The sequence below is a fragment of the Megalops cyprinoides genome, chromosome 12 (genome assembly GCF_013368585.1).
Source record: "Megalops cyprinoides isolate fMegCyp1 chromosome 12, fMegCyp1.pri, whole genome shotgun sequence".
NCBI lineage: Eukaryota > Metazoa > Chordata > Actinopteri > Elopiformes > Megalopidae > Megalops > Megalops cyprinoides.
Genome location: NC_050594.1, coordinates 10751265 through 10764522, shown reverse-complemented (window position 1 = coordinate 10764522; position 13258 = coordinate 10751265). Strand labels below are relative to the sequence as shown.

Below are 13258 nucleotides of genomic sequence, written 5' to 3'. Positions count from 1 at the left end.
GCAGGCAGGGCGAAATAAGGAATGGTAAGGGCTGGTCTGCTCAATATGGCTGCCATGAATCACAGCACCACTCCTGTGGGAGAGGAACACAGCTTTGCTCTGTGTGATTTATGATTGAGGAGTGCACACAATACATTTAAACGCAAACTTTAAGGTTGGAATGATGTCTTTATCTCTGAACCGATCTTTATATTTACGATCCACTCCTGCCACTCTCTCTTAACCTGGTGATGGATACTAGGGATGGGAGAGTGAGGCTTCATCACAGTGGAATGGCTAGGGTTACTCACCCATTTCAACCAATTATAATTTCCTCTTTTGATTGATTCATACTAGATGGTAACTGACAGAACATGACAGCTCCATACACTACAGCGTTCATGAATGCTACACTCCTATCATTGCTTTACTGTGCTTTTCGTTAGCACGGCATTGCCGAATGAAGGCCTTAGTAGTGGAAACAAGATGCATCTTAGGGAGGGACCTGGGTTTCTACCCTCACTTTCTGTGCGATCTCAGTAAATTGTGTTTAAATTAAATTCTGGTTTGTCGGAAAAAAATGAGATTGATACCTTTTATCCCCTGCTGTTGCCCAGCACCAGAATGAGAAGGACAAGACAATATTAGCATGGGCAATCAGATGATTAAGATCATGGAGTATTACAACCAACACAAGCCAAATGGATCATAAAGACCACGTCATGAACGAATCGGATTATTAAGACCACATCACAAGCTAATTGGATCACAAAGACCACTGCATGATCCAATCAGATTATTAAGACTCATAATGAGCTGATCAGATGATAAAGGCCATACTGAAAGCCAATCGGACAATAAAGACAAAGTAAAAGGATCAGTGACAGTACTGAAGGGAAGAGAACTTTAAATTAATTTTTGGCTTTTGGAGCATCTCCTTTGAGAAAAAGACCCCTGACACTCAGTTCTACTATTCAGTGCCTGGTGTTCTACTGTAAAATATGCAGCATACACAACAATTTCAGAAGCATCATGAACTAAAACACACTTCAGTCCGTCAGATGTCATTTTTTTCTGTCTGCTCCAAGTCAGTACATTTCAGTACATTGCAGTTACTGTAGATGGAACCCCCAGCCCTCTTCTGAAACCCACATTTCTATTTTACCAGCAACCGTCACAGCAACATGCTACAGTACAAAAGATACATTTGTTTCAAAATATTTCTAAAATGGTTTTATTCTGTAATACTCCAATGATACATAACAACAAAACAATCATTGGAAAACCACTGAATATACAGAACATTTGTACAAAACTCAGGATTCAAAGTCATCTGCCCCTACTCACTATGAGTTGATGCTTCTATCTAACAAGATATACTTTACATGAAAGATGGCTAGATTCTTCCAAATGCTTGAAAATGAAATTGTTCAATTCTGTGATGACCACCATTTGAGCTCCTTTATCAGGCCTGTATCAGTAGGTGGTTTTACCATGGAGGTAGCAGTCTCCCCATAAGCATCATCATCATCTGTGGCCAGTGTCAGCGCCACCTTTCATAGCCTCTTCCATTAGATGGTATAAGCAGCACACAGTGGCTTTGTCTACATTAATAACAGCTGGACCATGTGGTGCAATTAATGTTCATTCAAAATACACTGACTTCCTTGACTGATTTTAATATATGCAACTGATTTCTTTCAGAATTTAACTTTTTTTTTTATCAATCAGAAAATATCAAATGTATGATGAAATAAAGCAAATGCTTATTCCTCCTCTTTGAAAGTTTGGTTGTGTTTTAAGACGTTCTCAGGGAAAGGGCTAGGCACTGTGGATTCTCTTTGTGTCACAGCAGCAGATGTTTCCTGGTGCATCCGGTAGAGAGACACGTCTTCCTCCAGCAATGGTGACTCTCACTGAGCTCACTGTGGCCTCCGGCCAATCAGCAGGCCAGGAACGTCATGCCACTCCTGCGGTAGGCACTCTGAGAGTGGAGATCGACAGACGGGCGGGCGTGAGAGAGGGAGACAGATGAATGGAGAATGGGAGGGAGGGAGGGAAGGAGGGAAAGAAGGAGACAGAGGAGTGAGTGGGAAATCTGCAGTGAATTACAACTTGAGCAAGGCAGACGATAGAGATGGGCCCTGATTTCCGTCACTGCAGACGGTGGTGGTTGGCACGTCACATTTGTGTGTTAATCTGAATACCTCTGGAGGTGGGTGTTTGGGCTACCATTCCCATTAAAAAAAAACTACAGATACATACTAACAGCTACACAGAATTACTCACCCGACAGTGAAAAGTTATTCATGATGCCAAATCATGAGTTTAATATACTGCAGATTACTCTTTGGTGAATCATGGTTTCAGTTGTTATTATACGCTCTATCCACAGCCCCTATACAAAAAATATATATTTTTTAAACTTTTTAAACTTTTAAAATCAATGTGCAAAAATGTGTTATAACAAGAACAGAGCACTTAATAATGAATGCACACTGCTTAGGCCGAGTTCATAGTGGCAACAAAAAGCTCAGTAAAGCTTTTATAACACATTAACCACTATTACAGACACACTGTATGATAATCACACTGTTATATATCTGTCGGGGACTTTTATTCTCCTGAAACGAACTACACTGGACAAATATCTGGAAAAATGCTCACCCACTCATCAGATCCACATGCAATAAACTCCTACAACTCAAAATATACTGCACACTCCATAAAGCATCGCAAACAGGCGTGTACAACAATCACATCTGCCAAAAGGACTTAAAGGGGGAAAAAGGAACAATTTCACATCTGCAGTGGGAGTGTGAATAAAGCTGTGGAAATATGGAACAAGATCCCCAGAAATCCTCTCAGCCACAGTAATGTAGCAATCCCCTGGAGTCATTCAAATCTTTACTCTTTGGACCAAAACAACCAAAACATTCCACACACTACAGCCTCCCATTTCTGTCATTAAATGCGCTTAAAAAAATGAACCATCTCTACACCGAGTAACAGGGAATGGGTTAACACAACTGTAACACAACCATAAACTTTGTCAGACAAAAACTACCCTTTGTTTACTTGACAAAATAAGGATTCTGCCAAAACTTGGTGACCATTACATAATTAAAAACTAAACTAAAAAACCCAACTAAAGAAAGCATATAATTCCCCAGTGAGCATCATATCAGTGCGTGAAGACTGATGCTCATTTTCTATGGCAATGGAACCTATGATTTGGCTTGTCAAACTGCACATATGTTTACCACGCTAAGTGTGTGAGGACGGAGGTGGGGTATTTCCAATGCATCGGAGAGGAATGGGGGTGTTGGCCGAGTGTATGGTGGAGGATAGCTTGCTGGGGGGGGGGGGGGGGGGACTTTTAAGGACAGCATGGCCATTTTCACCAGCCTGCACTGACCTTTCTGTGCTGTACTGTTATATTAGCGCTCTTGTTTGGACGCGTAGGCAGTTTCAAGCCCCCATTTTTGGTGAGTGGGGTTGCCGGTGGGATTAGTATATTGACATAATGAATACCATAATTCAAACAAATAAAATGATATAAAATATAAAGACTCATAAATCATTTTGCAATGTCAGCTTCCGTACAGATGAATGCTTCCATTGTGTCTGCAGTAAGCCTGCTCACTGCCTGTTAATGCAGGCCATTAGACGAATTTCTCTCCCTTGAAGCTACCACGGCCACAGTCTCAGTTCAGACTAACTTTAATCCAATACAGCTACATCTCCATTACAGATGTGTGCAGACAGCAAACACCCCAGGAAGTCTAAATGAAAGTCTGAATTTTCACATTTCTGCTCTTAAATAGATGTGTCTCAGGTGAAGCACTGAGAGTTAAGAGGAAACAGAGCCAGAAACGCTGGAGAGCGGGTCTGTTTGTGGCACGCAAATTACGGAAGATGTTTGGTGGCACAGTGACAGCATGATGACAGGCTGTGGCAGCTGTGTCGAGAGATGGATTTGCTGTGTGTTAAAAATGCTCCTTCTGGAAGTGGTTACACTCAGAGCGACAGTTTCGAGGGGAAAAGAACCCGTCACTCAGCAGGCGAAATTATTCGAATTCCCTCTCACACCAAACCCATTAAAGGCCATCTTCTTGAATCCATAACATTAACGACTTACTGGAACCTGGCAGAGGGCAGTTTTGTGCTTTGACAAGTGAGTGACATTGAATAGTGGAATGATAGCGTGTTCATGAGGAAGTCATAAAGAACTGTCTAGAACTACTACCTTCCTGTTCAGAATCACATCAACTTCCTGTTCAGAAACACATCAATTTCCTGTCCAAGTACCAGGTTTTTTTTTTTGTTTAAAGACATACTATTATTATGATAATTTATTTCCTTGTTTATTCCGATGATCATATGGATTTAGGCTCCACAGTTTAATCACTATCTTTACAACTGAAGCACCTTCATTGGCCTGAAGGTACCGGAACTTTAAGATACAGTTCAGTGATATAGGAGCATAGCACTAGAATACCCACAAACTAAGAACCCAATCCTAATCCCAACCTCAAACCCATCCTTACCCCAACCCTAATTCAAAATTTATCTTCTAGCCCTAACCATAGCCCTCTACTTTTTCAAACCCTAACCTGAAACCCAACCACAACAACATCACCCTGCCCTTACCCAATTCATAAACCCCTCCCCTTGTCCTAAACCAAACCCACACCATCATTTTACTTCCCCCCTTACTACGAATCCTAAACACAACCTCCCCTCTCCCTATTCTAATTCTAACCCTAAACCAAACCCTCACCATCCCTAGTATAAATAAATTAAATACAAAACCTAACCCTAATCCTAATCCCAATTGTAACTGAATCTAATCTTGACTCTAATGATGAACCTAATCCTAGTCCTAATCCCAAACCTGAACCTGATCCTAATGCCCACAGACTCACCTGTAACTGAATACTAATGAGAAATTACCACATATAGTACAAGCATTAAGAAGGGACTTAACAGAGTGTGGATGTGAAGCAGCAGAGGACCGGCTGTGTTGAATTTACAGGTCTCCATTCTCCAAAAGAATAGCACAGCTTCATTACAAACTGATGCTCTACAATTTGCTGTCATTGCGTGAGCTCAGAGACACAAAGTCTAGACTTCACTGGAACTCCTCCAGGCTCAGCTAATCCAAGGTTACACAGATCCAGAGCCTACTGGAACTGATCCAGGGCCAGCCAATCCAAAGTCACACAGGTTTGGAGCCTGCAGAAATTGACCCAGGGTCAGCCAATACAAGGTTACACAAGTATGGACCCTGCTGGAACTGTTCAGTGATCAAATCCAAAACAACAGCATATAGCTATGCCTCTTTCCAGGAATTACCTATCACTTGTAAACAGACACAAATACTACTATACATGTAATAAGCTTCCTCTTATTTTTATAATGAGTAAAATGCCACCTACTAAGAGTATGTTTCTTAGGTGAATTATTACTATTAGGTTTATAGGTTTATATTATTAATTTCCTCTCTTCTTTAGATATGCCCAAATCACCATTTATATTACTCAGATCAAGCACACCACCATAAAAATCAGATAAATAACATTTTCATTCTTGCACATTCTTGCTTGAGCTGTAGGATGCCTGGCTTGCTCCTGCAGCTGTGATATCAGACAAAAACAGAATGCACACACCGTAAATTCCCATCTCATTGCTGAGCTGCAGGCGAGGAAGAGCAGAGAGACGGCTGATTTACAGGACAGGGGGACCTCTGAGACTTCTGCGCAAAGGATTAAAGGGAACAGACCCGGGCTTCCAGGCCTGGCCCGGCCCGGCACAGCCCTGTTTAATGGAGCGTTCGGTTCACTTCCCACCGAGAAGAGGGGAACTTAACCTCACTGTGCGGAACTGCTTGCATTAAATCTAGAGCTACTTACGGGAGTCGCACACGCGCGGGCCAGCATCCTGCCAACTGCTTACAGTCCCACGAGAGACAAATGAGAGGCGAACAGCAGGCCGGGCTAATAAGATGAGCAAATATTACCATTTAAAAAAAAAAAAAAAACTGGGTCCTTGAATATGAAAAAAGCACTTCAAAAAACTAATACAGACAGTACTGGTGTACTTACTATTCTTTGTCAAAGTACTTTTTGCAGAGGGCATAATACTAATGTGTGTCAAGTTTCATGCACAATTTATTATGAATAGTTAATGCAACCATTATACCATGCTTATGTAAGCTCTATGTTATGATGTTGAATTACAACATACCCTGTTTTTACATTGGCCATCATTCCTGGACTAAAAGAAGGACCGATGGCTCAGAGAGAGATTTTTGAGGGAATTATGGATTTGATAAGGGAATCACATATATCACATCACAGTGAGTATTGAAACTAATTTAAAAGGGATTAAAAAAGTAGACTGCAGAAGCTGAGTTGAGTTCTGTTAGCAGATGAGTTTGGTCAGCAGCAGAGGCTATAGGATGAAAACAGTTAAAGGTCTATTCCTCACTGACACAAGGAATAATCCTTTGACTCAAAAAATGCATGGAATAGCTTATCAGGATTTGTAGTGGGATCGCTGACCCTCAATGCATTTAGAGTGTAGCATAGAGTATATCTTGACACAGTCCAAAGGTAGAATGTCGGAGCAGCAGTGTAGCATAGCGGTTAAGGAGCAGGACTCATGACCAAAAAGTTGCCAGTTCGATTCCCCTACAGTACAGAACTGCCAACATTCACGTGCAAAAGTTAATGTTGAAATTTCTTTCATAAATCAAGACTTAACTTTAAATGAAGATCCACTCCCATCTTTAACAATACTGCTTTCATACTGAAACCTGATCCCTCCCACAGATGCCTCAGAGCCAATCACAGCGTGTTCCTGCTGTGGCAGCATTAAGACTTAATGTTCATCCGTCCTCATTTAGTATCAGCTGGAGGCACAGCATGGCTTTAGAAACAAGATATCCAGGCTGAGTCACAATGTACCGTGACACAGCAGTATCCATGAACAACAATTACAGTCAACCGAACTATCTCAAAACACAAACAAAAGTACATTACAAAGGCAGCAAACTATAGCAAAACAGAAACAAAAAACTACATTAAAAAGTACCAAACAAGAGAAAAACACTGAAAATTATATTACAATAGCATCAAACTATATCAAAACAGAAGTAAAACTGAACTACAAAAAGGCCAAACTATAGTAAAACAGAAACAAAACCACATGACAGAAGCAGAAAGCAAAATGCTGTACTCTCTGACCCTATAAACAGACTCCATGCCAGGAACAGTGCAGATGTGTTCAGACTGTGTCTCAGACTGGCTGACTTTGGAGGAACAGGTTGCCACAGAGGAGAGATGATGGAGAGAGGAGAGATGGAAACAGAAATACACTTTCTCCCACACAGTAATAAATCCTAAGCAATTAGACATAAATACTTGGAATATTTTGAAATCTCCCTCCCCAAATTTTAAAAAATTAAATGATTAAAAGAAACTGCTAACTATTCCGGGAGAGGGAAACACTCCAGCTTTGGCATTACGTACTGCATGTATCCAAGTGCTACAACCGGAGGGACTGTGGGGAGTAAGCATCTGCCCAAAAACGTTAAATATGCACAATTTGTTTTTTTTTCCTATTCTTTATTATTTTGTTCAGTATTTTACTTGTTTTAGTATTCAATCACCTGTAAGTGATTAAAAGCAGTTCAGTACGGTTTTGTCACCGTTCTGTGAAAATTGCTTTGGCAATACTGTACATCTGTGTGGTCATGCCAATAAAGCTTATCTGAATTTGAATTCGGGGGGGGGGGGGGGGGGGGTGGCAGAGCTTTATAGATGTGATTTCTATATTTTGGGAGGGGGCTGTAATATTTTAAGATCTACTTTTTCTTCTTTATTTCCTTTTGTATTTATTTTTTTCTTATCATACACTGATTTGTTTGCTTTTATTCTTTCTTACCCATACTGTCATGTGGGGAGGGCAAGGCGGATCTCATGTGTTCATGCTCTAAAATGCTTTGGCAGTACTCAATAAATCCTGTAGCACTCATAAAGCCAGTTCAAACGCCTGATTGGTCTGTGTGTGTGTAAAGCTGCAGAGTAGGAGGAGCCACAGGGTGTCGCTGGCACTAAATACCCTGAGCGAGGGAGTGAAGCACAGCACCATGCTCACTGCAAACTTCAGAAAGAGCTCAGCTGTGCAGTTTACACACATCAAATTGGCTTTGCGACACTCCAGTATGTAACAACATGTCACCAGTCATAACCTGCCTCATATTTATGTTTCACAATGCTGCTGATGTGTTACACATGTGTCACTACACTTCAAGTACAGTATTATTATCATGTTCATTTGCTTAGCGGATAACCTTACATGTAAATGTAAAGTATGAATTTCTACAGACAGATATTTACTGAAGTTCAAAGTATCTTGTTCAATAACAGTCCAGCAAGGAATCTACTCTACGCTTAAATGTTTAATAATCAGATTTTCCCCACATATAATTGAATATCAAAATACCATTACAGGGAGCCTCAAAGCAAAGGCAGTGAAGCCAAGAACATTCGCTCTAGAGGTCAAACACAAAGACAGAAACATGATAGGAAACAACATCAGATCCTCACTGATCTGTATACTAGCCAATGGTCAGTAACCCCATGTTCTTCTGACCGTGGTGATAAGATGCTGATCATAAAGACAATGGTCAGTAATCCCACATTGTGGTTATCAGAGCACTCTGCTCCTTCATGCTGTCAGTGGAGATCCAGGGGAGACCCTACTCAGGCTGATGTACACTGTACGTACACAATGTACATATTACCCACACTGCCTCCTGTCCTTAATTGTGTGAAATAAAAGCCATACAAAGCCATTACAAAACATATATGAAACCCACAGGACATCCTTAGAAAACCCACATAAAGCCCATAATAAACCACTACTAAATCTACATTACACTCATAGTAAACACATAGTAAACCTACATCAAGCTCATAGTAAACTTCTCAAGCTCATAGTAAAAAATCTCAAGCCTATAGGACACCCACAGAAAGCCCCCGGTAAACCCAATGGAAACTCATACAAAGCGCAAAAGCACACCAATTGCAAACCAATGGTAACCCATCCAAATCCATACGAGGCCTATAGCAATCCCACAGTAAACCCAGTGGAAACCCATATGAAGCCCAATCACATAGCAATAGCAAAGCCTTAGTAAACCAACAGGAAATCCTTATGCTTACAGCCCACAGCAATCCCACACTAAACCCATTTGAAGCCCATAGTAAACCTATAGTATACCGGATGGCTATGGTAAACCCATATGAGGCCAATGGCAAACTCTATGGATCATGGAGTCATACATAGGAAATAGCTGTGAAGCTAACAAAGCTAGCGAAGAAAATAATCATGGCTAAATGCGCTGCTGAAGCAGCTCGTCGACCTCGTTCAGACAGAGCACTAACACTCTGGTCCCCACACAGTTTCATGATCTTTGACTTTCTGGGAAATGACAGTGTAATTACATATATAAAAAGAAGTTACGCATTTTTTAAAAAAAATAAATTTAAAGGGATATATAAAAACATCATTTATATCCAGTTGGAATGTACAATATTTCGTTTCTCATGTAGCTTTTGGATTCAGAATGAATTCATCAAACTTTGGATAATTGTTAATTGCCTCTTCATGACATTTAGACCGTTAGAACTGGAACTTAAATGTGACTGTGAAACTCCCCGCATGTACACCCACAACACTGTGACTAATGGAAAATTGCAATAAAAAGAAGAACTCAGAATATTCTCCTGGCAATCATAATATTTTCTCTGAAACGAATCTATAATTTTTCGATGGCAAAAGTAACGAAACAAAAACAAAACAAAAATAAAATGTGAAAAACCTCTTTTGTTTTTCCAGAACGAAAAAAAAAATAATCCACTTAAATTCTCCAAGAGTTATGGCACATTTCTAAAGAAAGTGACACTAACCACAAACTGATCTCAACAGTGCCAACACAGCCGGGGACCACTTTACAATGGGGTTGTACAGATACAATAAACAGGGCCTGTTTTTAGGACTGCTTCGTGCACAGTATGGAGGGGAATAGGGTTGTCTTCAGAGAAATGTCCTTCTGTGCAGTGAATATGGAGAGGGGGTTGTATTTGGATTTTACATTACATTATTGTCATTTAGCAGATGCTCTTGTTCAAAGTGACTTAAATAGGCTACAATTTTACATGTTATCCATTTATACAGCTGGATATTTACTGAAGCAATTGTGGGTTAAGTACCTTGCCCAAGGGTACAACAGTGGTGATCCAGTGGGGAATCAAAAAAGCAACCTTTCGGTTACAGGCCCTGCCCCTTACCACTGCACCACACTGCTGTCCTTGTCATTCTGTGCAGTGAACACGGACAGGGGGTACAGTTATGGGGAACAGGGGACTATATTTACAGTTGTTACGTTACAGTGACGGGGGACAGGGGGCTGTATTTAGAGTCATTATGTGCAGTGAAGAGGGACAGCGGTCTGTATTTAGAGATGCGGACTGTCTTTAGAGTTATTATGTGTGGTGAAGAGGAATAGGGGGTTGTCTTTGGAGTCATTATATTACGTACAGTGAAGGGGGACAGGGGGCTCGCCTTGTGGCTGTAGCGTCGGATGGCCTCTCTGATGTGGGCAGGCTGGATGGCGCTGCTTTGCACCTCTGAGCCACTGGCTGCTGCGCTCTGTAAAGGTACAACAAGAAGGAACGCTTCTCAATCCCGCCGACTGTGAAACATCCTGTTTCTCAGCCAATGCGTTCATCGGTCACACTGTATCTCAGTCACGCTGTCCATCAAACATGTTATCTTTCAAGAAACGTTGCTTCTGAATGACACCATCAGACACTGTCTAAAACACTCTATTTTTCACTCATGCTGTCTCCCAACCACGCTGTCTCTGAAACACATTTTCCCAAATATGCTACCTCTCAAGCACAGTATCAATGACAGAGTTCTTAGTCCATTACACTTCCACAGACAGACGCAATCACAAACACAGACCTTCTTCCTCTTCCTCTGTTTAAATTTGCTGCTATCCTGGCCCAGGCCCCCATTGCCCTGGGCTACAGAGTGAAGCTTTCCCTGGTGGCCAGCAGACAGTGGGGCGCCGGGCGTGGAGGGAGGGGTGTTTTCGGGTGAGTCTGGGTCTCTCTTCACAGAGGCAGTTGTTCCTGGGAGGTGAACCTACACATAGGAACAGCAGTTAGGGAACAGTACAAACAGCCAACCAAAATTCAGTATTTCTGTGCCAGGCCCCTGATCCTGTGCTGTTTAAAGCTCTGCTAGTAAATTCATCTCCATGACAAAACCAGCAACCCTCTTACCAAACCTCTAAGCACATGGTGTGCTCTTTCATCTTTCATCTGAAGGCTTTAATGAAATCCAAATTATGAAAAAATGATAAAAGACAAATGCCATTAAACAACTATTAGAAGGAGACGAATGTCCATAGATTTATAATCGGTGCAAGTTTCAGATTTATTACTAAACTTTTGGCCCTAGCATCAGAGCAAACACTGATGGAGATGAACTTGCACTGATTCTAAGTCTCTCTCCTTCATGTTACTGTTTACCTACAGCACCTTAGCTGAAATTTGAGAGCCGTGCAGTGGATCTCCTGCATGTAAATAATATTAATAACAAATGAAAAGCAGGAGTGCCCTGCTGACCTCGCTGGTGGAGTTGTGGTACTGGAGGAAGGTGGCAGATATGGCTCGGCTGAAGGGGTCTCCAGTCTTTGGGGCCATGTCCTGTTTAACCAGCAAAGCCAGGTCCACCAGCTGAACCAAGAGACACACAGTGGAGAATGAGGCTAACTGAACCATAATAATGGGTAGAACTATCATATGACTCTCTAGCCAGAACCAATCACAGCGTTTTGCTACTCCTTAAGATTTTTGATTGGCTCATACAACTGATGTCATATTGTAATGACACTCATCGAGGGGTTCACAAAGCCTCATTCATGCATCACTTGAAAGCAGCATGTTCTGTGCACCAATGTAACAGGAAGATATGCAGATAACTGCTGCATTCTGAATGTCACCTTTCAGAGATTACATTTGAAACAACTCAATAATTAATACCATACCAAGTTATATTGCATGACATATTTCCTTAAGATAAGAGTAGACACTCTTATCCAGAGGGACTTGCAGATTCACAAATCAATTCAGATTAAGTACTTTCCCCATAGGTACAACAGCACTACCCCATGTGGGAACTGAACCTGGAACTGTCAGTGTGTACTTACTGTTTACTGAAACACTGACATACAACAAGAGAAGCTGGAAATATATGCTGCATTTCTGAAAACAGCACAATTGTTTTTAATTCACTGATGTCCGAGGGAACTGACTGCAGGCATTGGTGCAGCACATGACCAAGTTTCTGTGATTGTTACGCTTCAGCAGAACCATCCAGAAGTGGAGTACCTGAGCTACTGTCTCATATGCCAGGTAAGACAGGATCTCCATGGCAACAGCGTTGGGTTTCACCTCCATGCTACTGCAGTCCAGCCATTCCCGAAACTTGGATGCCTTTTTAGCTGAAACAAAGAGCGCAGTTCTGCAAAAATGTCCAAGAGCGTAACACAGTGTTACTGCGCAGCAGTGAAAAGACTGGAAGCATTCTCGCTTTTGATTTTTTTAAATTTATATGACACATAAACATTAGATCTTAATATGTTCATGAGCTAAAAATCTGTTCTGTAGCCTGGAATAAAATGTTGAAAGCTACAATTTAAAACTTTAACAAAAAACATCCCAAGCTTGTCTTTTTAGCACCTCTCTTGCCTCTAAGAACAGTCATTCCACCTCAGTACCAAACTGCAATCTGTATTGGATTTTGATATGGGAATACTGCAGCAGTGATTGCACAAAAGGCGTCCTGTCTAACTTTTGAATATTGCTGTAAACACAGTCGTGTCTCCACACTAAATTATCCAAACCGCTAATCCTCATGGGAAATGTAGGAAATGTGTCATTCGGACCAGTAATCCCAGCACCCAAAGCAATTAAATGCTGTGACTATTGCCAACACTCACACAAAGAACTGAGGCTTACAAAACAAAGCTGTCCTAAAAATCAAAGTGCTCCTGATCTGTCTGGGAGAAACGAATGGCAGACACATAGGAGGAACAGAGAAGTTCATGCCTCTTCCTTTAGGCAATGTTATCTGCAACATCAGCAACTCAGGCATGCAATTTGTCTTTCAACACAGTACAACAATGCCATTATGA

At 41.3% G+C, this 13258-nt stretch overlaps 1 protein-coding gene across 4 annotated transcripts in view; it reads right to left on the bottom strand.

Annotated features, from left to right (window-relative positions):
- Positions 1-13258, bottom strand: part of supt3h (SPT3 homolog, SAGA and STAGA complex component) — a 104407-nt gene that overhangs the window by 11672 nt on the left and 79477 nt on the right. For 2 of the 4 annotated variants that reach the window (XM_036542068.1, XM_036542067.1), the window contains exons 8-11: positions 12453-12565; positions 11688-11798; positions 11020-11202; positions 10396-10701 (exon numbers count right to left, since the gene is read on the bottom strand). In XM_036542068.1, coding sequence (XP_036397961.1) covers positions 10432-10701; positions 11020-11202; positions 11688-11798; positions 12453-12565 — 677 coding nt within the window. In that variant the 3' untranslated portion in view covers positions 10396-10431. Of the gene's footprint in view, positions 1-1890; positions 1964-10395; positions 10702-11019; positions 11203-11687; positions 11799-12452; positions 12566-13258 lie in introns of those variants that run through there. The other 2 variants (XM_036542070.1, XM_036542069.1) reach the window with 2 other exon arrangements.